Genomic DNA, 22,666 nt, shown 5'->3' with positions numbered 1-22,666 from the left:
ATGTCTTCCCTTTGAATCAATTAAACCAAAAAAAAACAACAAAAAACAAACAACAATATGATCGAAACAACCGCTTGACCAAAAATAATAATTGAGAGATAAATCAAAGCTTCGAAATAAAAAAAAAAAAGAGTTAACTTTAGCACTGCAGCAGCCAAAACGAAACAAAAACAGCAAGTTAGTTAAAAATTGACAAACTACAATAAGATGTGAATGTTATAAGAACGTTCTTTTGACCTCCAGCCTCCAGAAACTCACACAGAAGATCAGCGCAGCCACAAGCAACCTGTTTCAGTCAGCCACAAATTTACCTACTTGAAAACTAGAAACTGGAACAACTAACTAACAAACTGTACTTAAGAACCTTATACTATATATTTATATAGTTTGCAGCAAGTCGAGACATTACTACCTACTATATAAGTATCATCTGTGTTGATCAAGCTCCTTCATTTCCAATTGCTAATACATATACATATATATATATATATATATATATATATATTATATACATACACCTATATAATACGGACCTTTAACAAATATAATAACAACAACAAGAACAACAAGAAGACAAACAAATGAAAATGAGGAAAAACGCAGACTACTCAGTGCAACAGATAAGACTAGAAATTGATTACCTGAACCTTGAGAACAAAAGCTTGAGTTTTATTTTACTTTACACAAAACGAAACAAAACTAAAATATGGATAAATGCAATAACCGCAATTGACAAACTCTCTAAATCGAAATCGAAAAACGACAAAACATATACATAAAATAATGAATACTGAATAACTTTAACCTATCAGCAAAAGTAAATCCGTATAAAGAACACTCAAGAGAATCCTTGCCAGAAGTCTAGAAAGAAAAAACGCTCAAAACTTCCAATATTTTCCTTTTTATTCAGATTCAGGGATAATATAGGAGGAAGAGTAACATACACTAACTATTGAAAAGGTGCTTATCCGATATTATTGATTGTTTTTAGTCTGCACAACAACAGAGTTTCGAAATATACATATATATTTCTTTTTGTTAACCTAATCTAACTCGGCTTTTTAGGAATATCAGTCCGCTTTCTTCCTCCCTCCATCTTTTTTACATGGTTGTGAATGAAAACAAAAAAGCCATATAAAAATTAGACCAATTTCCCCATAGATATCCCTTTTTTTTTTAACGTATCGGTCGCACTCACCACATACATACATACAACACACACACACACACACAGACACACACACGCTCGCTCGGTGGGAATTCGATTCGTGAACCCTATGGCACTCGCATCGTAATTGTAAATCACATATGAACTATATACCAAACATATATATTGTCTATATATTTACAAGACAACAATAACCGAATTAAATTGAATTGTAGTGTTTAAACAAAAGAAAACAAAAAGAAGGTAGTGTATATGCGATGCAAGGACATTTTCAAGGACACTATACCGATGTTTTACATACTTTGCTCATTGGTTAGCGTAGCAGTCGAAGTAAAAATACAAAATATTCAACATAAAGCTGGACGTAGGCCACAGCATCCGTTTGCACGAACGATCTTGCTAAGTATCCTTGCTGAAACGGTCACACTGGACTGCGGCCAGCTTAAAAACCTTAGCTAATTGTGTGTGTATTTACATATTAAAGTTTACAAGCAGATGAAGGCAAGAGAGCTAGGAGGGTTTTGTGTCCGGTAGAATTTTTGAAAGCGTTTTCACACAAATTAAGGCCTAAATATACATGCATATATAAATATATATAAAATTAGAAGAATATAATTAATGTATTTCAAATAATGTTTAAAGCAAGCAAGCAACAATTACAAGTGTCTGTATTTTTTTTTTTGTAACAAAAAAAAGAAACAAAAACCATTGCAATCAGGTACTGAAATCAAAATTTTTTTGTAAATAATAAAAGGGGAAAGTGAAGTTTTCGTCATACAAAAATAAAGGAAATATATATATATATTATGTGTGTGTGTGTGTGGTCAATAGATACAAGCGGAAGCGGAAGCGGAAGTGAGCTTGGGGATACTCGATCCCAATTCGCGTATACTTTGAGCTCTTCAGTGTATTTCCGTAGCATACTTAGCAGGGCGAGTCATACGAAAACCCTTTGGCTATAAAACAAGAAGAGCAACACTCATATTTAAATACGTACACCTATATATATATATATATATATATATATACACTAATCTAGTTTTAATCTCTATGACACTAAGTAGATGCAAAATCGGAAGTTAAACCGACGACGATCGACGGCGAAATGATAAACAATTGTCCAGACGTTCAACGAAACCAAATGCAATATTAAATTATACAACAAACTAAAGTGCATACAAGCGAGTAACATAAAATGAGAAACAAAACAAAACAAAACAAAACAAAATATATATGAAAATATTATATATACATATATATATATATTTTACAATTGATTTATATACATACACATGTATACATTATATAAGTAAATGCCGCATCATTTTCGCGTAATGTCTATTGAATTGTTTGTTAAACATTTTTTGAAACATTTTCTTTACTAAAATAATAATAACAAGAGAAATGTGGATAAACCAAGCTCACAGAAAAGTTACGCCAAAAACCGAACAAACAAACAAGAAATTTATATACATTTATCGAAAGAAGATATATACAACAAAACAAGAATAACTTTTAGTGATTAATATTGTAAGCAAAGACCAAAATGAAATATTGATTTTTGAAAATAATAAGAAAACAAGCAAAAACGTGGCATCAAACCGAAACACAAAACACGGCAGCAAGGAAAATAGCATTATATAACGGCAAGTTTTTGAACTCGAAACTCGATCTACCTTTTTTTTTTCTCTTTGACTTGATTTCGACTTGCAAATGTAAAACATAAATGAATGAAATAACAGCAACGAGTAACGAGAATATTTTTACAAAACAAGGAAATAAGAAACTAAAAAAATGCATAACGCTTCCGACAATAAGCTTTGGCCACACTATTGTAATGAAACTATTTGAACAATTGGGGGAGTTATCGAAAATCGAAGAGGAGGATGGAATTTCTTGCGCTTAAAAGAATAACGGAATTACCACGCCCAAAAAGCCACAGGATGATATGTAATTGCCCTATTTAGTCTATATACCTACTGCAGATATATACACATATATATATACATATATAGAATATACCCATGTACTTATGTAGTAGCCTTGTTCTACTGTATATTTTTAAACGGAGTTGTATTGCAGAATCAGAGTCAAAATCAGAATCAGAGTCAGAGTCAGAATTAGAATCAGAATCAGAATCAGAATCAGAGACAGAGTCAGCAAAGCAAATGTATTTTCATGACACGCATTTGAAGCGAACATATCAAAACCGAATACCGACGAGAAAAACTCACGAAAAGTACTAAAAATTATTTAGAAATTATCCAAAGCATGTTAATCAGTTACTGACTGTTAAGCCCCTAGAACGAACATAACTACAAACATATTTGGAAGCTGACACCTATGCGATATGTGCAACTGTCCTGTCTTGACTCCTATTTCAAACTTAAAAAAAAATAACAAAAAATTAAAAAAAAAGAAGAAAATACTGGTGTTTCATTATTTATTATTGACAAATATTTACAAACAATTGAAGCCACAACAACAGAGTTAAACAGAATAATACCGAATTGATAGGGAGGCGGTTAATAAAATTAAAGGAAAAAAAAACAAGAAAAACTCACGAAACTGAATCTAAATTAAGCATGAATATTTTTTGCTGTGTCTTAGTCCATGTGTCGTAACGAATTTATTGAACTAAATATTATACATGATTAAAATTAAAAAAAAAAAAAAACTAAAAAAAACAACAAAGCCCAACAACAAAATATCTTAACACTTTTTTGTTTTAACTGAAAAAGCAAAGCAAAAAATGCAGGCGAACAAACCAAAATTTCTACAAAATTAAGCACAAATTTTTTCAAACAAAAACAAAACAAAAAAAGAAAAGAAAAAAAAAACACAAAAAGAAAAACAACCAACATACTAAAAAAAATTGCCTTTTACTTGTATTTTGTTTTTTTTTACTATAAAGAGAATCGAATTAATTATTAATAATAATATACAACACGCTGAATACATTAAAAGAACATTTTGCAAAACGAGAAGGAGGGAAAATTCGCCTAAAAAAACATCTGTGACTAATAAAAGGATATAATTAATGGAAGGATACAAGAGAAAAGCCCGAGAGTAAGCTGCTAATGCTAATGAAAATGCAAATGAAAATGGGAAATGATAAACGATAAACTCCAATATTATAATTACGAATGAAATCGAAGTTAAAGTGTGTGTGTAAGGTACAAGAAACAACATTGTTAGAGAAACAACAAAAAATGGCAAAGAATATATACTAGCTGCAGTTTAACTAATTATTGGTAAAGGGTACATACATTCTACATATGTACAGCTGACAACACACTCACACAACACCAACAACACCCCCACACGCAAACATATACATATACAGAAGCTATACCAATACAAGCGAACCTAGTTATATTTGTATGTGCATCATACTTGAGTAGAAAACAATTTATACATTAGAGTTGATGTAAACCAACAAGCTACTTTTACTTATACATTATACCGACATGCAAGTGCGTAATGTATAGTACGATATATACACCAACCAGATATATATATACATATATATATATATAGAAGATATTTGATGAACGTAAGCCCAAACACAGCAATTTACTTATATAACAAAAACAAACAAAGTTTCTTTCAACCAACCTTAAAAAAAAAGCAACTAATACAAACTTTTGGTATGACGAGAGCCGATTATAGCGATTATAAAATCGAAGCAAATTGACAAGTGAAGATGGGTGGCGTCGAGAAAACGCCCATGAAAAACAATATATATACAATTATTTAAAATATTTAAAAAAAAAAAAAAAAAAAAAAACGATTTATATATATATATATATATATATATATATGTATGCATATATATATACATATATACATACCACTAAATAGTTTAAATGTTTATTTATTGTATTTGAACAAGAGGAACGATAATGAAACCAAATTTAAATAAAAGTAATAACTCGAAAAACTAAATCAAGGTGCCTTTTTTTGGAGGGGGACAAAGAAACTAAGTAAGGTATTGAGTGAATAAGAGAACGATTGAATGAACGGAGTAAACAAGCGAATGAACAAGTGGATAAACAAGTGGATGAACAAGAGGGTGAACAAGTGGGTGAGCAGTGGATTAGAAGTGTATGCACAAGTGTGACCACCCACTAGGTATACAATTGGATGAACAAGTGGGGTGAACAAATAGATGAACAAGTGTATGAACAAATAGATGAACAAGTGGATGAATAAGCGGAACAATTGGAACTCGACAATTGGCTCAAAGTGGGCTGAACAAGATTCAATATGAATATAAACAACTGATTAAGGCAAATCATTAACTTAGTTAAAAAGTAAATAAATATGCTACTGAGCAACTTAGTAAACAACCCAGTGAATATATTTTTTATGCATTTATTTCATTACAATATTATATTTCAGTCCAGCATGGTGGCAATGCACTTGTCGATACTGGCATTAATATCGTCGAGTCCTTGAATTGCATTCTCGGTAGCCTGTGTGGTGCAGCTGGTGGCATCGGTGGCAATGGCCGGAACAGTGCGCCGCAATCCGACCAGTTGACGCACTGACTTTTGAGCACCTGCAGCGTACTTGATGCACATAATATACAGCTCGGCTTTGCACTTCTTCAACAGGAACTGATTGCGTGTGTTTTTGCACTTACGGTGCTTCTTAAAAATCTGATATCCGTTCAGGGTCAACTGGAGAATTGAACGCTTGGTATGCACAATAATTTTGACAGAATTGACGGCGGCATTGCGGCCACAGACCACAAAGTTTAAGGTGGCCCGTTCGAGGACACCGGCCACGTGGACCGTCTCCCTGGACACGCACACCTCGCTCTCCACCGCCCGCTTCTCAATGTCGGTGGCCAACTGTTCCAGCTGTCGGTACGGATACAAGAAGATCTTCAGGAGCTGGCGCTCTGTCACCCTTACAATGTACCAGCCCAGGGCCTTGGACTCCTTAATGAAGAATTTCAGCATTGAGTCCACAAAAGCAAAGTCATCGATATCCATGCTACCATCTTCGGGCAATTCAGGAATTTCAGGCATATTCAGGCCAAACTCCTTGTCCAAATCCACATCGTAGTCCAAGTCCAGGTCCGAGTTCAAGTCCAAGTCGAAGTCCAAGTCCGAGTCCAAGTCCAGGTCCAAGCCAAGATCTAAGTCAAGGTTATAGTCGTCCATGTTCAGATCGATGCCCAATTCCTTGGCCATTTCCTCGATGGATGGAAGTGTTTCCGTTTCCGAGACTTCCGGTTGGGGCACAGCCGAACCCTAAAAAAAATAACAGAATATAATACGAGTAAGTACACAAAAAACGGGTGAATAGAAAATCAATTAAATCACTTTTTAAATACAATAGTGTCAAGCTTTGGTTTTTTAATCTTTATTTGTTTGTTTAATCACTTTTTAAAGACCCTTTTTTTCTATTTTTTATGTATTTTACTCACAGTTGCCAAGCCAAGGGCCAACACCACAAAAATCACACTCCTCATGACTGATTTACTTTTGCTGGGATTCCACTTGGGGGACCTGCCTTTTATATGCCCAAACTCTTTGGTTGTCCGCAAATACTGAGATAGCCATATCTATACACCCAGATACCCGGTTAATTAAAATATATTCAAGAGTCGGTTTTATCGGTCCAATATGTGCCTGCCGCTTGGCCGATTGCAATATTTCCCATTATTATTTGGCTTATGCCTTTGTTTTACTTTACTTTACCTTTAATCGCAATTATTTCCGTCGGCCCGTTGCTTTTTCTTCTTTCAATTTCTCCATTTGTTCGAGATTAGGTCGCAATTTGTATTTGGCTGGCGATAGGAAACATCTATTACTGGATTCCCCACTTGAGATCGCTCCTCCCTATCGGAGAATCTTAATAATGCTTTAATTCTGGCAGATAATGTCATTATATTTATGGCTCCACCAACGGGCTAGTGCCCTCGATTAAAAGTCATTGCTTGAGCACAAGCGAAAATTAAATCTATGAAGTCACTTGAGACTTTTTAGTTTTTTTTTTTTTTGTTTTTTAGCTTAAGCGTTTAGAGCCTACTTAAAAATATATGACAAAATAAGGGAGCAAGCCATGGTTATGATAATCGTGAAATCTCTTTATCCTTTTACCATCTGAAAGCTTGCAGATATTTTATCTTCTTATCAGAGTTCAAAGAGTTCTTTTATTGGGAATCCCCTTTTCAGACTTGCTGGAATATTTGACACACTGGCTTCCTAAGCCCTTAAAAAACTGAAATTAATAGGTGTTCAAAAACATTAAAGCTCGCAGGCATTGATGTTTTTCGATAAATGTCGATATATTTCGATATATTTCGATAGTATCTTCTAAAGTAGCTATAGACTTCCTCAAAACTTCCTTTTCTTTTATTGTTAAAGAACTTTTATTTGATTTTGTGAAACGTTTCGGCTTTTGAGTTAATGACCTTTGCTTCACCTGCACATTTATCCCGCCACAGCGCTTTGTTTATTTTTTATGATATGATTCGCATGATCGGTGTGATTGTGCGACTTAAATAATCTTAATCTAAATCCAAACAGGTGAACTCTATGAATAGCGAGGCAAATGTAAAGTTCACTAATCAATCCAGGCAGCGAATGATTGATTTACAATGCTGGCCATAAATTTATGGCCGTCAATCCAGATTAATTTGTGGCCGTCGTCTGGCTTACCGGGGGCATAAATGGCGATGTTCGGATGGTCCGGGGCAGCAGTAGCCTTCCGAGAATTCCTAAGAGCAACAGCAGTAATCATGAAGTGCACCGTTTTCGTTATCCTGACCCTTTTCGTGGCCAGTGGCTGGGCCCAGCCATTGGATGTGCCCGCCCAGCTGGACGCCCAGGTGCGCAGCGTGGTGGACGAGATGACCGAGCTGGGCAAGTCCACCGGCGAGGCTCTGGTTCATCAGTACGAGGAGATTGTCCTGGAGCCCCAGCATGAGCTGGAGGATGCCCTCGAGGCGGTGGAGGCTCGCCGCCAGGAGAGTCCCGAGTGCGTGGCCGCCGAGGATGAAGAAATCAACCGTATTGTGGATGCCGCTCACGAGGAACTCCACTCCTGCGGCGTGGTGGCTGCCCATACCTCGGCCGAGATCGCCTCCGATGTCAATGCGGCCACCCAGCAGTTGGTTTTCGGCGGCTACAGCCTTGGTAAAACCTACAACAAGTGCCAGAACTACAAGAACTCCGTGCTGAAGCAGTCTTGCATGGCCAAGTTCTATATTCAGGGCACGGTCTACCTGGTCAATGCCCGCTCCTCGATCAAGACCATCCGCAAGTCCACCAACGAGCGCATCCCGGCCGTTTTCGTCGACAGCAATGTGTGCACCCATGGAGCCTCCGCACAGGCGGTGTCCAGCCTCCAGGAGGTCAACAGTCACATCGATGCCTGTGTCTCCCGACGTCGCTAAATCCTTTCGGCTAGCCGTCTGATTTTTTCTGCAAATAAAAACTGCCAAAAGCTAAGAATTATTTAAAAATAATTAGGGGGGAAAAACAGAAATTGAAATTTTTCTACTGTTTTTTTAAATATTTTTATTTACCCAAAGTCGAGTGCCACCTCGGGGTCTTTAACATTTCCCGGGTTGGTCACGCTTGCCAAACCAGTTTGGAGAGGAGAACTAGTTCCCCCGGACAGGTAAATAGCACAAAATGTTTGGGCTATTAGGGCATCTGTTCAAGTTGCAGTTCGTCTTCGTGGTGGCCGCCGTTTTCGCCGGCATTTACCACGTCGAGATTAGGCAATTCCTGCGCCAATACTCGGACTTTTATTTGAACAAAGCCGGCCAGGAGGATGCCATTCCGGTAAAGTACCAAGCCGGGCTCTTTACACCGGCTGAACTCTCACAGTTTGATGGCGAGGAAGGTCGTCCGATTTACCTGGCCCTGCTGGGATCGGTCTTCGATGTCTCCCGGGGCATCAAGCACTATGGAGCCGGCTGCAGCTACAACTTCTTTGTCGGTCGGGATGCCTCCGTGTCGTTTATTTCCGGTGAATTCGAGAATTACAACCCGGAAACGGCGGACGATGTGCTCACCCTGAAGCCGGATGACCTGTTAGGCCTGGCCAACTGGCGTGACTTTTACGAGAAGGATTACGTCTACAAGGGCAAGCTCATAGGTCGTTTTTACGATGACCAAGGACAACCAACCACCTATTACCACAAGTACCTGGAGCTGCTGCAGCTGGCCCAGGTAGCCAAGAAGCAGGTGGAGGAGCTGCGCTCCCGCTACCCGGGCTGCAACATTGAGTGGAGCGAGGCCACGGGTACCCGGGTGTGGTGCACCAATTCCAGCGGTGACGGCAAGGAGCGCTCCTGGGCAGGACATCCGCGAAAACTGTATAGCCGCGGCAACAAGAGCTTCCAGTGCGCCTGTGTGCCGGAGTCGGAGCTGGATGAGATCGATGCGAGCGGCAAGGCAGCCATTGGGGATGCCATGCTCAAGCCCTACGACAATTGTGAGCCGCGGGCAAAGGAGTGCTTCTACAGGGTATGAGCGAAAGGGAGCTGCATATGTGTAAATACCTGTACTTAACTCGTAATAAAGCTAGATTTCTTTGAGTGTATTCCGCTGGTTCCGGCTATGTCAACCTTAACAGCTCTGTGAGTTAACAGTGGGCTGGCTGGCGAGTGCTGTTAGGCGCATTTATTATTTATTTTTGTTTACCTCAGCCTTGGCTCTCTAGTCCTGGTTATTTATTGAGGCAAATCCTTTGGCTGCCAAATGGAGAAGCCACCACCCCCTGAGGACAGCGGCCTGCTCTCCGCCACCGTGGTGGCTGGTCTCAAAAGTCTGGGCAACATTATTACGCCCGCTTTGACCAAGCTGCTCATAGCAAATGCCTTGAAACTAACCCTTCATCCGGATGCAAGTGAGTGGGGATTACCTGATAAGTGGGGATTCTACCTGATGATAACCTAATGCCCTTCTGTAGCCATTGCCCCCGTTCCAGAGCTCTATGCCAGCAATGCGGCCTGCGCCAAGCAAAGTGAATATGCTGTTGTCACCCTGCTCTCCCTGGCCACCAAGCATGGTTGGGATGGCTTCATGCTCCGCCAGCAGCTGGATCATCTGTCCATTAACAGCGCCGCCATCGAGGAGCTGACCCGCGTGTATGAGGATAACCGCAAGGATCTGGTGCTGCGGCAACTGCAGCTGGGCCACAATTTTCCACACATCACGGATATCCAATGGCGCATCGCCTGCGATGTCAAGTCCTCCACTTCCGATTGCAGCACTGGCGTGGCCAGCTTCTACATTAATCTGGGCCACTTCCGGCCGAGCAGCGGCGAGCGAGTCACCATTGTGGAGTTCGTGTGCAATGCCGAGGAGCTGCAGTCGCTGATCAATCGCCTGAAGGAGATAGAGAGGCACTGCAGCCAGATGGCCGTGGCTTAGGAGGGAGCATGACATTCTTAATGTTTATATTTTGCAGCGATATATATAGATATATATATATATGTATGTATAACATTAGCTATCAGGTTTATGTACAGAATCAGGTCGGGGGTGGGGTGGGGGTAACAGAACAATTTGATGAACAGTTAACACAGTTATCATCACTAAAAAGCATCGTCATCCTTGGGCGTCACTTCGGCAGATTGCGGCGAGAATCGTCTTCCTCGGTCTCCTGCCACACCAGCAGCTCCATCAGCTCCTTGTAGTCACTGGGCGCAGTGCAATATATAGTGCCCGAGAAGCGGGTGCGATCGTTCTTCTCGGCGGAAATGATGATGCAGTGGTTCTGCAGCGACAGCGACATGTTCAGGCCACGGAACCGATGGTCCTGCTTGTACAAGTTGGGCCCATCCTTGGGCATAATATAGGGTCTGCCGCTGAACGGGTTGAGGAAGTCTGCCCAATAGCCAAGCGACAACAGGCGATAGCTAATGTCCCGAGCAGCCAGCACAAACTGGGGGCAAAAGATGGTATAGTTACTTCAAATAAGATATGCTTTGCCCACTCACCTTGGCTGCACCCATCTCTATGTCCCCCTCATTGCTCAGAGTGAGCATGGTAATGGGCGAATTTCGCTGTGACCCAATCCGCATGGGGAACAGCTCCGCGAGCGACTCGCGCAACAGCACCGGGCACTGGCAGCAGGTGAACTCAAGACGCGACCCATCCGCGTTCTCCTCCTTCATGAAGTTAACCAACTGGTTGAGCGGTGCCATCAGGCTAACAGTGGTGGTGTCGCCCTGCCAGGCTGGCCCAGTGGCATGGGGCAGGTAGAATCGGTTGTTCTTCGAGGCGGTTAGCTCCCAGTTGGGCTCGCTCTCCAGATTGATTAGCTCGTCGTCGTCGTAATCGTCGACGCGTCGTCGCGACTTGGACACTGTCTTGAATGGCTGCTCAGCGTCCCAGGGCGGTCCGTTGCGCTTGGCGTAACTGGCCCGCTGGGCGGCGGCCATCGGGAGCGCCGAGGTCAGGTCGGGCAGCAGGAATCCGCGCAGGGCAGCCATGGGCATCCAACTGCCAGGGCCGAAGGTGCCCAGGCAGCGAGTGAGGGATCGTGACATTATTATATCATCGGCTTCTTCTGCAAATGCAAATGCGTAAAATCCGTTGGCAGTCTTTGCCCTTCTCCTCCTCACCCCAAGGCACTCCGAGGCCCACTCACCTTCGTCTAGATTCTGGAAGAGCTGATGCTCAGGGGGTTCGGTTCGGCTGGTGCTGCAGGGTATTCCGTGGAGCTATAGAATTTTACTAGCAATTTTGTCTAGACTTGGAGCCACACGAATATTCGAAAACAGAATGCTGATTCCAAACGAACGGCTACTGATTATTTCTACGCAGTGCTAGGGCAGTGCGACCATATCAGTGGGATGCTAGGGCAGTGTGACCATGTCAGTGGGTTGACAGCAGCTGAAATATTTGTTATCGATAACAATCGAAGGAAGTGAGATAACAGGAAGTGGGAGTCCTGTCAGGAATTAACACTTGAATAATTAAAATTAAGGTTTAAATTTAAATTTAAAATTTAAATTAAATAAATATATTTTTAATATAAATCTAAACACTTTAGAAAAATTACAAGATTTTAGGTGCTGTAATTGAAAAACTTCAGATAATAATATAACCGGAAATTGAAAATATTAAAATACAATTTTCATTTCTTAATGTTTATAATATTAAAACATTAATTCCATTAATTCCTTCCAGTTGATAGAAAACTTTCAGGACAAACATACCTGTAGATATAACATATACATAGATATATCCCCAAAAAAGGTTGGTAAATACCTTTACTTTTACTTGCTTTTTGAAATATTTATTACGTGTGCTTGGATTATACAGATTGGATTTAATATCAATTACATAAGTATATAAACTAGGAACATCTACTGGCACTGGCTGAGGGCGTGGGTGTAGTAGGTCTTCTCCTCCAGACCCCGCTTGATCACGTGTGGAATCTTCTTCGGCACCATCCTGGATAAAAAATAAACAAATTATATCAGTAAATATTGAAATGTGAAGCTCCTTTCGATGAATAACCCACGTGATGCAGTCGATAATGGGACAGACAGAGACGCAGAGTGTGCAGCCCGTGCAATCGTCGTTCACGTGCGGAATGTGCGTGTCCTTGTCGAACTCGATGGCCTGGTATCCGGAATCGGCGCAGGTCATATAGCACTTGCCACAGTTGATGCACATGTCCTGGAAAAATATACAAAACAAAAAACCCATGAATTGAAAAATTAAATAGAAAAAGAAATGTCCACACTCACATCGTCGATCAGTGCCACCTTCTGCTGCTTGTTGTCCAGCTTGTTGTACGGCCCGATTCTCTCCAGAGCCGCGCCCACCAAATCCTTGATCCTAGGAGCTGCCCTTGGTGAGTTGCCATTTTCGATTGCCGTTGGATTTTGTGCCGCCTGTTCGGCATCCCACAGGGCGCCCTTCTTGTTGCGCAGATCCGCCATCTTGATGTCCCGCTGCTGCTGATAGGGACCGAAGAAGCCCAGGGTGACGTTGCCCTCGCCGGTTAGACGCACCACCGGCTTGCCCTTCTGGTGGACCGGAGTGGGTGGCGACTGGCCATCCCAGAAGGCGCCGTTCACTGGCGGCGGATTGGCCTTTAGGTAGAGCAGAGCCTTCAGTGCCGTGCAATAGTCCTCGATGACAGTGAAGTCCTGGTTCTGGACAGAGGAGCAGATCTGCAGCACCGTGGCACCGGCCTGGATGAACTGTAGCGCCACCTCCCCAGAGTCAATGCCGCCGATGCCGAGGATGGGGAATCCTGGAACGCGTCTAGCGATGTCCGAGATGGCCTTCAGGGCCATGGGGCGGGTGGCATTGCCAGAGACACCGCCATAGGTGGTCCGCTGCTCCTTACCAATCGCTGGCCAGGCGGTGGCGTCCGCCTTGAGACCCATCAGCCCCTGGACCGTGTTGATGGCCGATCCACCGTCGGCTCCTCCGCGCTGGGCAGCCGCCGCAATGGAGGCGATGTCCGTAATGTTGGGCGTCAGTTTGATGAAGAAGGGCAACTTGACGGCCTTCCTCACCCAGCGAGAGATTTGCTCCACCAGCTCGGGATCCTGGCCGCAGGCCAGACCCATACCGCGCTCGCCCATGCCGTGCGGGCAGGAGAGATTGAGCTCCAGGGCATCGGCACCCGACTGCTCCGCCTTGATGGCTAGCTCCGTCCAGTCGTCCTCGTTGAAGCTGCACATGATGCTGGCAATCACGATCTTCTCGGGAAAGTCGCGCTTCAGTTCCCTAATGGACCTTAGCCAGTATTCGGCGCGCTTCTCCGAGATGAGCTCGATGTTCAGGAAGCAGCCCTGCTGGGGTCCGTACTTGTAGCCGGAGGTGGTGCCGCGCACGATGCGGGGCGAGACATTGGTTACCAGATCCTTGTCCAGGCCGAACGTCTTGGTGACCACATAGCCCCAGCCCTGCTCGAAGGCTCGCCGAATCATGGCCGTGCTGGTGGTGGGCGGGGCCGAGGCCAAGCCAAAGGGATTCTCGAACTTGATGCCGCACATCTCCACGGATATGTCGACGGCATCGATGTCCGTGTAGAACAGCGGCAGGGCAGCCGGTGTATCCAGGGGAAGTCCCTGCAGCTGACAGTGAATGCTCCACGCGGCCACTTTGCCATCGTTGACCGACTCCACCGTGGTATTGGCCACGCCAGCCAGATCACCGCCGAGGAACACCTGACTCAGGCTGCTCTGCATGGTGATCCTGTCGACAATGGGAAGCTCACCGCGGAACTGCAGAGGAGCCAGAGCAGCCTTAACATCCGCATCCTCCAGGCCCGAGCCAAAGGCCGAGATAACAAAGTTGGCCTTCAGCCGCTGTGTCTGCTCCTCATCCTCCACCCATTCGTCTTTGTCGTTCTGCTCCGTGCGGCAGAACTCCATGGCAGTGATAAGGCCATCCTTGACGATCACCTTTCGGGGACTCAGGTAGGGCAGCAGCTCGCACCGTTCGTCCCGGGCCAACTCCACCTCCTCGGGCACCGCCCGGATGCCCGAAGATCCCTTCCGGAACACCACAAACACTCGCCGGGCACCGCATCTCAGCGCCGAGGTGGCACAATCGAAGGCCGTGTCTCCGGCTCCCAGGACGATGACATTGCCGTGGAGCTTGGGCAATCCAGCGGAAGCCTTGCAGGCGCACAGACCCGGCTTGGAGCCATCGGAAACCAGGGGCAGGAAGTTCTTGGACGTATAGAAGCCGTTGCTGGGATCTAGGCCAGCGAAGATCGGGTTCAGCTTGGGTTCCGGCAGGCCAATGCCCACGAAGATGGCATCGTGACCGGAGGAGAGCAGACCCTGAAAACAAGATTTATTTACTTAAATAAATGTTCAGTTTGTTGTATATGATTTTATTACCTGAATGGTCAGGTCCTTGGTGCCCAGGGAGCGCCCGGTTTCGATGCGTACGCCCAGATTCTTGACCAGATCGATCTCAAAGTTGACCGCATCTATGGGCAGGCGGTATTGCGGAATCTCGGCGGCACTCAGTCCGCCCAGATAGCTCCTACGCTCATAAATGGTCACATCCCGATAGCCCAGACGCCCCAGGAAGGTGGCGCAGGACAAGGAGGCCGGACCACCGCCCAGCAGGGCGATCTTTCCGGCCAATGGGTTGGCCTCCGCATGCGGAGTACGGCGCTGGCTTACGCCCATCTGCTTGAACACTTCGGTGGCGAATTGCTGCAGGCCGCCAATGTTGATGGGACCCGCCTCCGAGGCCTGAAGATTGCAGCCGCCCACACAGAGGTCGCTGGTGGGGCACACCATGCCGCAGGTGAGGCCCAAGGGATTATCCGAGAAGATCGCCTTGGCGGCTCCATAGAAATTCTTGTTCGCGATGCTCGTGATGAAGCTCTTGATGTCGAGCTGAGTGGGACAGGACTTCTGGCATGGGGCATCCGCGCACTTCAGGCACCTGGCCGCCTCCTCCAGAGCTCCGCGCTCCGACAGCGTCGTGTGCTTAATGTCCGAGAAGTCGTTCTTCAGCGTGGTGCAGGGCGGTGCCGCATGGTCGGCATTTCGCTTCCAGTGCTTCTTGTTCTCCTTCGTCTGCTTGGTGGGCACCACCGAGCACTGGGTCTTCACGCGCGGATTCAGCGACAGCAGGTCCTGTGAATCAAGTGAATCAAGTGTCCAATAAATCATTACTTTCACTATCGAAGACCGGAGGACTACCTCGGAATCTTATCAGAGTCCGACACTCAGGCAATATCAATTATGAATTAGGAAATCTACAGACGACTATGTGCTCGACTATGAGATACCCGGTAGCCAATTAAATCTATATATATTTTTTGGGCGGAGTTTGACCTACCTCAATATCCGGAGAGTCTTTGCTCAGCAGTTGCGGTGGACTCATCTTGGTTTCTCCTGGAAAAAAAGTAGGTGGATGGATAATCTTGGATTAGGGCCACGTGGAGATTCCCAGTTGCTCAACATCGTCTCTAATCTCGGGTCTGCGACTCTTATCAGGGCCCCCACTCGAGTCCTGAGCCAGCACTGTATCTATGTGCATATATAGCACCATAGTTCTTATCATTTATAAGGGCGCTTATCATTTATCAGTCAAGGTTGCCGCGGACAGGGGAGATTATGGTTTTAATGTGGCACCACCCCGTTTTTTTTATTTGTTTCTTTTTTTTTTTATAGTTTATTTTCTTATAAGTTTGGGTAGTTTTGGCAAAACAAAAACACCAAAAATCGGGCCACCCAGCGGAGATTACGGATGGGTGAAGGAAGGTCGCCGACTTGGGGGGTATGTTTTGGTTTTCTTTTTTATTGCTAAATAGTGTATTGTTATTGCTTATGATTCCCAACTGGTTCTAGCTATAATATACATATATTCAGGCGTTCTACTTTGATTATATAGAAAAGCTAGCCAGGGGGGTTATTGATGAAAAAGATTGTAGTTTATATATATTTGCATTTTTTTAATGGAATTTTTAAAGCAATAATAAAATGTAAATGTTGAAATAACAAAACTAGTTTTAGTGTTTTTCCAAATTTATTTAAGTTAGCAGGAAATGTCCCTATATTTGGAAATTTAACTTACAAAAAAAGTAATAACTCAAAGGCACTAGGCAACAAAATAAGTGTTATTTTTGTTATATTTCAAATACATTTCTCTTTACAGTCTATTTACTGTAACAGTGGGTAGTTTTAACCAACTAAAATTTGTACCATTCAAGGGAATATTTTATTGTATTAAAGTGCTTGTTGAAAAAGAGCAACCTACAATTATTTAATTTAAAATAATTAAATTCAATGCTGGCCTAATGCCTAACGGTACATAAGACTACACCATTTACATAGGTGCTGTTAACTAGTATCTCGCAGATCACATAAGAGCCACTGCTAATTAACAGCGTTGCGAACATGCGCCGTTTACATATGCGTTTTAATCGAATTCAATTCAATTCATATTTTGTAACGACGCTCTCGCCTCTGTCTCTGACTCTCTCTGGTGGGGCTCACGCCCTCTCCCCTTCTCTTTCTCCATCTCTCTATCTCTATCTCTCTCTCGCTGGCTCTAGCTCGTTGTCTGATTAGAATTTTTATTATTTTTGACATAATAGTTCAATGGCAGTCCTCCCCCCAGCAGCCCCCTCATCATCTGGCCCATTATCAGTTGGGTTTTATGGTCCGGCAAGTTTCTGAATATATGTTTTCATTAATAATATGCTAATGTCAAAATGCGAAAAACAAGTTCAGAACTCAAGCTGTTTGTGCTTAATTGGGTTTCCGTTTTTGGGTTTTTTATTTTTTCGAGCCACAAACAATGCGATTATCTCAAGATTATGGGCCGAAATACGTACCGATTAGAAGAAATTTTGTTTAATTAACAAACAAAAAAATTAAAACACTCTTTGGCGGTCACAGAACAAAAAAAAATATATGGAATTGGAACCACAAGCCGAACCGAAACTAAACCACAACGCAACGAGACGCACGGAAAACTTTAATTGGTCTTCACACTGGAAACGCCAAATTGAAAATGACTCTTGGAGAACGATTTCGAAATCAATGTCGCCTCGGCCCGCGTTGCTGTCCACATCGCTGATCGCCGTCGACGCCAGCTTCCCACTATCACCAGCTGATACAATGCCCATGGGCGTAGTATAGTTAATAGTGAGGGGATATACTATATATTCCCAATTCTATTTTAATCTTGAATGATCTTTACACAAGAAATTATAACTGAAAGTTGCAAAGAGAAGGGGTTGATGGGCACAGAACACAAGGAGTCTCTTTAGCAAAGGATACTAGGGAGGAAGATAGGGTTAACTTTTTGAAACATCTACCTGTAACTTCTTGTTTTTAAGAAGATCTTTTTGTGTCTTTGGCATAGGGTAGCAATATACTTATAATAAAACAAATTATATCAGTAAAATAGTATCAATAGTATAAGCTATAAATAAATAATATTAATATTCTGTAGAATAGGAAGACTTCCCTGTATCTTAGAATTTTCTTCAAAAGCACGCCCATGTCAACACAACAACAACCTGTTGATTTTGCAGAAATCTTTAATCTAGTTGTTTACAATGTTAGTACACAGAAAATAACAAGTAATTTTATTTATAAATATTTTTAAAAATGTATTCATTTAAAGGCTAGATATATCTTTATTTAATTATATATTATTTATATTGTAATCACTAAAATATTGCCTAAAATCTTTTCTACTTCCACTATCTGATTTTTATCGGTGCAGATAATATTTTTCTAGGCATGCCACACGATCGCCCCTCTTGTTTATTTAGTCTGCTTCTCTGCTCTCTCAGTTTCGCTCTGCAAACTTTACATAATACAAGCAATACCATTTAACACGGACGGAGAGCCAATTTAAACAATAAATTACAACATATGATGTGTATTATTATAACAAAAACTTAGGATTTAAATAAAGCCAAGAGGAAATTATATATTTTAAGGGGACTCAATCTTAGATCAGTCTCAGATCTTAGATTATTTATTTATATTTTATATATATTATAAAATATAATAATTATAATTTAATATTTTAAAGTACATTTTATATTAAATTTAGATCTTAGATTATTTTATTTATGTTTTTTATTTATTATATAATTTTGTTTTATTATATATATATTTATATGCTTGTTTATTATTTTTGAATTTGAATTTAAATTATCAATTTGCTTAAAATAATTTTATTTAGTTTATAAGAAAAAAAAATCGGTTATTTTCGAGGTACTACTGTATATATGCCTTGCAGATCTTTGATTTTACATCGGGCAACCGGTTCTGCTTTGCTATCTGTTAAGGCAACATTAATTTTGTAACCTGAATTTTAGTTTACCGAACTATAACCAAATCTTAATTAAGAAATACTTTGCCAAGAACTTCTGTTTTGCCTAGTCCAAAACTAGGCAGCCTTGACTCATCTAGCCAGTTTTCATGGCATCCCAAAAGAATGCTATTAAAATAAACAGCTTATAAAGGTACCAAAAAGTACCTTTAAACAGGTTTTTCACCCTATAAAACGCATTCTTTAAATATATAAGAAAAATAAGAACCTAAGATACTTTCGATTTTTATATGAAGTTTTTTTTAATAAACTACATATCTTCTTATGAATTAGCTTTTATTGCAAAAAGAAGCCGAGAAGTATGCACACAAAATGCAAAATAATTTAAGCAAATAGCTTTTCATTTTGGCATCAAGAAATGTCCATTGATCATTTTCATTATTTTGAATATAATATATTTAATTTGTAAAATAATTGCTTAATTTCAATTCGCAAATCTGTTCGAATTAGGTTTTTATTTGCTTTAAAAGAGTTTATACATAATTTTAATATTACAATTTTTGTACATTTTTCTAAATTTTTGATAATTTTAACAATGTAACCCCTTATCAAAACTTAGAAAATATGGTGTCTTTTTTTATATAATTTTTGGGGAAAAATCAAAACTTAAGAAATCCATAACTAAGCCAAAATGTTAGTTTTAATAAGGTCAATAAATCTGCACACTAAAGTTAAGGCTTTGTTTTAATTTTTAATAATTTTAACGATGTAACCCCTTATATTTGTTTTTGAAAAAAATGGGAACACATTTTTTTGGGACAAATGTAAATCTAAAAAAATTATAACTCCCTCAAACTCCCTCATTAATTTTAATTCGGAAATCGGCGTAATGTTAGTTTTTATTAGCTTAACAAATCTGCATACTTAATTTAATGTCTAAATTTTGGTCAATTTTTCACAATTTTAACGATGTAACCCCTTATATTTTTTTGGAAAAATATATAAATTCTTTTTTTCCGCCAGACATGGCTAGATCGACTCGGCTGTTGATGCTGATCAAGAATATATATGATTTATAGGGTCGGAAATGACTCCTTCACAAAGTTGCAAGCTTGTGACTGACACTTAAATACCCTGCAAGGATGTAAAAATCGTGGCAAAAACTCCTTTACTATATTTAAAAAATTGTTTTTTAATTTGTAAAGCTTTATAACCTCAACTAATATAAAAATATGCTATAGGTTATTCTGATCAATATTATTTATATATATTTTTAATATCCGAAATAACCTTATTTACTGCGTTGAAAAATATTGTATATGTTTTTAGACATGACTTTAATTAGTCTGCACTTTCCCCCACATGCTTTGGGCCCATTTCGTAAACGAAAAACTAACGATTTACGATTTGGTAATAACAATTTACGATGCTGTCTTATTTTTTTTGGCCATTAACTTGCAGACATTGTGAGTGCCAAGTGGCACATGACATTGGCAATAAACTTGAACTGGCGTCAAATTATCCCAGAAAAGTGAATGCAGTTGGATTATTTAATATTCTTTTGTAATTTTTGTTTTTGGCCCCGGAAAAGGGGGGCCAATAACGAGTGCAAACCCCCCATGGAGCAACCATTAAAACGGCATAAATTATACGCGCATGGGGGAGGCATCCTCCTGCTAGTAAATCAGAGCTCTTAATTAATATACAATGCAGGCTGGCAGGCAGGCAGGCACACATAAATTACATTCGAAATGCATGCCAAAATACGCATGCCGAGACCTCAACAAATTTGGTCGGAGACCCGCTGAGCCACTTTGTGATTTTTTCCACTTTTCTACTCTTCCACTTTCCACTGGATCTGGCGGATTACCAGAGACAGGGCCCATCAGGGCCCATTGTCACATCGTTCAGTCATTTTCTCGAAGGCGGTGCCATCCATCCTCATAAAGGTTGGTTCCCTCTAAAAAAAAAACAAAAGTGTTGAAAGCCGAAAAGACCTGGCTAATACCGAGCAGTAAGTACAATATACAAATCTGTAAAATTATATACACTTATTTCCTATTAAATTGTGTTCAATATGCGTCATTATACATAGTATATGTTATTTTGTTGCTGTTTTTATTGTCAAAAACCCTAAAAGAAATCGAAGAAAAAGCAATTTTTCAGGCAAATATGTTGACTTATTAAATAAAATGTGGACTCTTTGGCATGTCTAGTCCTAGTTTTATATCCTAGAAATATTATTAATTTATAACATGTGTATGATTATGGAAATAGTTTGGGGCAAGCAGAAGTTTGTATACCCTTAAAAAAATGGAATTCTTTGGATTTTGCTTGAAGATAGTTGCTGAACTTGGCTAGATCGATGCCTCTGGTGATGCTTAAATAGTACAAGTATTAAATTTAGATTCAATTTAAGGTAATACAGGTTCGCTTATGCTTAGTTGTAACCCCTTGACGAGGGTATGTTGGCTAACAAATGTCGTGTATGCGAAGGGGAAATGCGTGCAATTAATCAAAGTTGAACCGAGTGCAGCCCCACCTGCCACCTCCCACCTCCAGATCCCAGAATATGCCATGAGCTAAAAGCAATATGTGATTAGAACATCCACATGCGACAAGCTCCGCAAGTTTGCCGGGTCCCTAGCCTTTCATCTGACGACAAGACTGGACAGATATAGATGGAGAGGCCAGATAGAAATATATTTTCTAGATTCTAGATTCTAGATTCTAGATAGATGTGGATAGATAGCTAAATAGAGAGCTGGATCGACGGATAGATACATATACTATATATACATTTATACATACAGCATAATTTATTGGCATTTTTATTATAAATTTATTTATGATTTCTGAGTTTTCAAATTTGTTTGGCTCTTCTGTCTCCTGGTTGTAGCAGGATTGTTATTGTTATTGTCATTATGCAGATACACTACCATATAGTATATATGTATGTGCGGGCATGTAGATATATCGGCTTACTGTATATATCTTTTCGCACAGCCATCTATTAAGATCACACGATGACATCGGTGAGCAGCAAAGACTCTCGAACAAATTGATGAGACAGGTGGAGCCGATCGGTACACGAATCTATATTCATAGTATGCAGCAGGAAGAGCCTTTTGCTACTGAGAGCGTGTGAGATTTATTTAATTAATGTTTATGTAGACGATTTTCGATTTAATGAGCAAGTTTACTGGGGCAAAAACTGTATCAAATCGAAATATTGAAAACGGCAAATGACAATTTCTCATTAGACATACCAAACGGATACAACTAGCTGGCGATATATACTATATAAATTTATGAATATGTGTATATATTTAAAATCGTAAAACGGCCGTGTGACTTGCCAAACTGTTCTACTTGTTGTTGTTGCTGCCACGAGGGGGTGGTACAAGGAGGCGTTACGAGGAGGCGGTGGCTGTGGTACACACGGCGGAGACGACAACGTTCAAAAATAGATTCGGCCGCCAACTTTAACGGTCGCCCAAAGTCGACTGCAACTTTTAATGGCGAATAAAACAAATGCCAGGCAAGCAAATCGAATTAAATCGCATCGAAATTTATGAATAAGTCGCATAAAGTTGAAAAATCATTTCCTGAATGATTTCTTTATTTGTTTAGAGGGTATAACTTGATTTGGAAAGGAATTTAATGGGTTTAAAGTCTAGGTTTTACTTATTTACTTTACTTTTGTGATTGATTAAATAATAAATTATTT

General features: G+C 40.9%; 6 protein-coding genes across 7 annotated transcripts; 3 read left to right on the top strand and 3 right to left on the bottom strand.

Annotated features, from left to right (window-relative positions):
* Window positions 1–5,568: 5,568 nt before the first annotated feature.
* Window positions 5,569–6,696, bottom strand: LOC108071676 (uncharacterized). Its single transcript, XM_017162481.2, has 2 exons — window positions 6,609–6,696; window positions 5,569–6,432 (listed from the first exon to the last, which is right to left on the bottom strand). Exons 1-2 carry the CDS (start codon window positions 6,651–6,653, stop codon window positions 5,569–5,571), a joined length of 909 nt encoding a protein of 302 aa, XP_017017970.1. The 5' UTR covers window positions 6,654–6,696.
* Window positions 6,697–7,874: 1,178 nt separating this feature from the next.
* Window positions 7,875–8,640, top strand: LOC108071826 (uncharacterized). The gene has a single exon (XM_017162733.2). It carries the CDS (start codon window positions 7,926–7,928, stop codon window positions 8,580–8,582), a length of 657 nt encoding a protein of 218 aa, XP_017018222.2. The 5' UTR covers window positions 7,875–7,925; the 3' UTR covers window positions 8,583–8,640.
* Window positions 8,641–8,780: 140 nt separating this feature from the next.
* LOC108071825 (neuferricin homolog) lies at window positions 8,781–9,739 on the top strand. The gene has a single exon (XM_017162732.3). It carries the CDS (start codon window positions 8,824–8,826, stop codon window positions 9,667–9,669), a length of 846 nt encoding a protein of 281 aa, XP_017018221.1. The 5' UTR covers window positions 8,781–8,823; the 3' UTR covers window positions 9,670–9,739.
* A 76-nt stretch (window positions 9,740–9,815) lies between these two features.
* LOC108071827 (COMM domain-containing protein 3) lies at window positions 9,816–10,650 on the top strand. Its single transcript, XM_017162734.2, has 2 exons — window positions 9,816–10,045; window positions 10,109–10,650. The coding sequence occupies exons 1-2, from the start codon at window positions 9,898–9,900 to the stop codon at window positions 10,570–10,572; spliced, it is 612 nt and encodes a 203-aa protein (XP_017018223.1). The 5' UTR covers window positions 9,816–9,897; the 3' UTR covers window positions 10,573–10,650.
* Window positions 10,582–11,986, bottom strand: LOC108071824 (methylmalonic aciduria and homocystinuria type D homolog, mitochondrial). 2 transcript variants are annotated; one of them, XM_070288100.1, is made up of 3 exons: window positions 11,769–11,986; window positions 11,142–11,713; window positions 10,582–11,086 (listed from the first exon to the last, which is right to left on the bottom strand). In XM_070288100.1, the coding sequence occupies exons 2-3, from the start codon at window positions 11,691–11,693 to the stop codon at window positions 10,763–10,765; spliced, it is 876 nt and encodes a 291-aa protein (XP_070144201.1). In that variant the 5' UTR covers window positions 11,694–11,713; window positions 11,769–11,986; the 3' UTR covers window positions 10,582–10,762. The 2 variants fall into 2 exon arrangements, with proteins under 2 accessions (XP_070144201.1, XP_017018220.1); XM_017162731.3 differs by having other exon boundaries at window positions 11,795–11,984.
* Window positions 11,987–12,424: 438 nt separating this feature from the next.
* Window positions 12,425–17,663, bottom strand: su(r) (dihydropyrimidine dehydrogenase su(r)). The gene is made up of 6 exons (XM_017162736.3): window positions 17,480–17,663; window positions 15,979–16,034; window positions 15,021–15,773; window positions 12,903–14,960; window positions 12,674–12,831; window positions 12,425–12,603 (listed from the first exon to the last, which is right to left on the bottom strand). The coding sequence occupies exons 2-6, from the start codon at window positions 16,021–16,023 to the stop codon at window positions 12,516–12,518; spliced, it is 3,102 nt and encodes a 1,033-aa protein (XP_017018225.1). The 5' UTR covers window positions 16,024–16,034; window positions 17,480–17,663; the 3' UTR covers window positions 12,425–12,515.
* Between the last annotated feature and the right edge of the window lie 5,003 nt (window positions 17,664–22,666).

Source organism: Drosophila kikkawai, chromosome X, assembly GCF_030179895.1.
Source record: "Drosophila kikkawai strain 14028-0561.14 chromosome X, DkikHiC1v2, whole genome shotgun sequence".
NCBI lineage: Eukaryota > Metazoa > Arthropoda > Insecta > Diptera > Drosophilidae > Drosophila > Drosophila kikkawai.
Note: the sequence above shows the minus strand (reverse complement) of the source record. Positions and strands in the feature narration are given on the sequence as shown.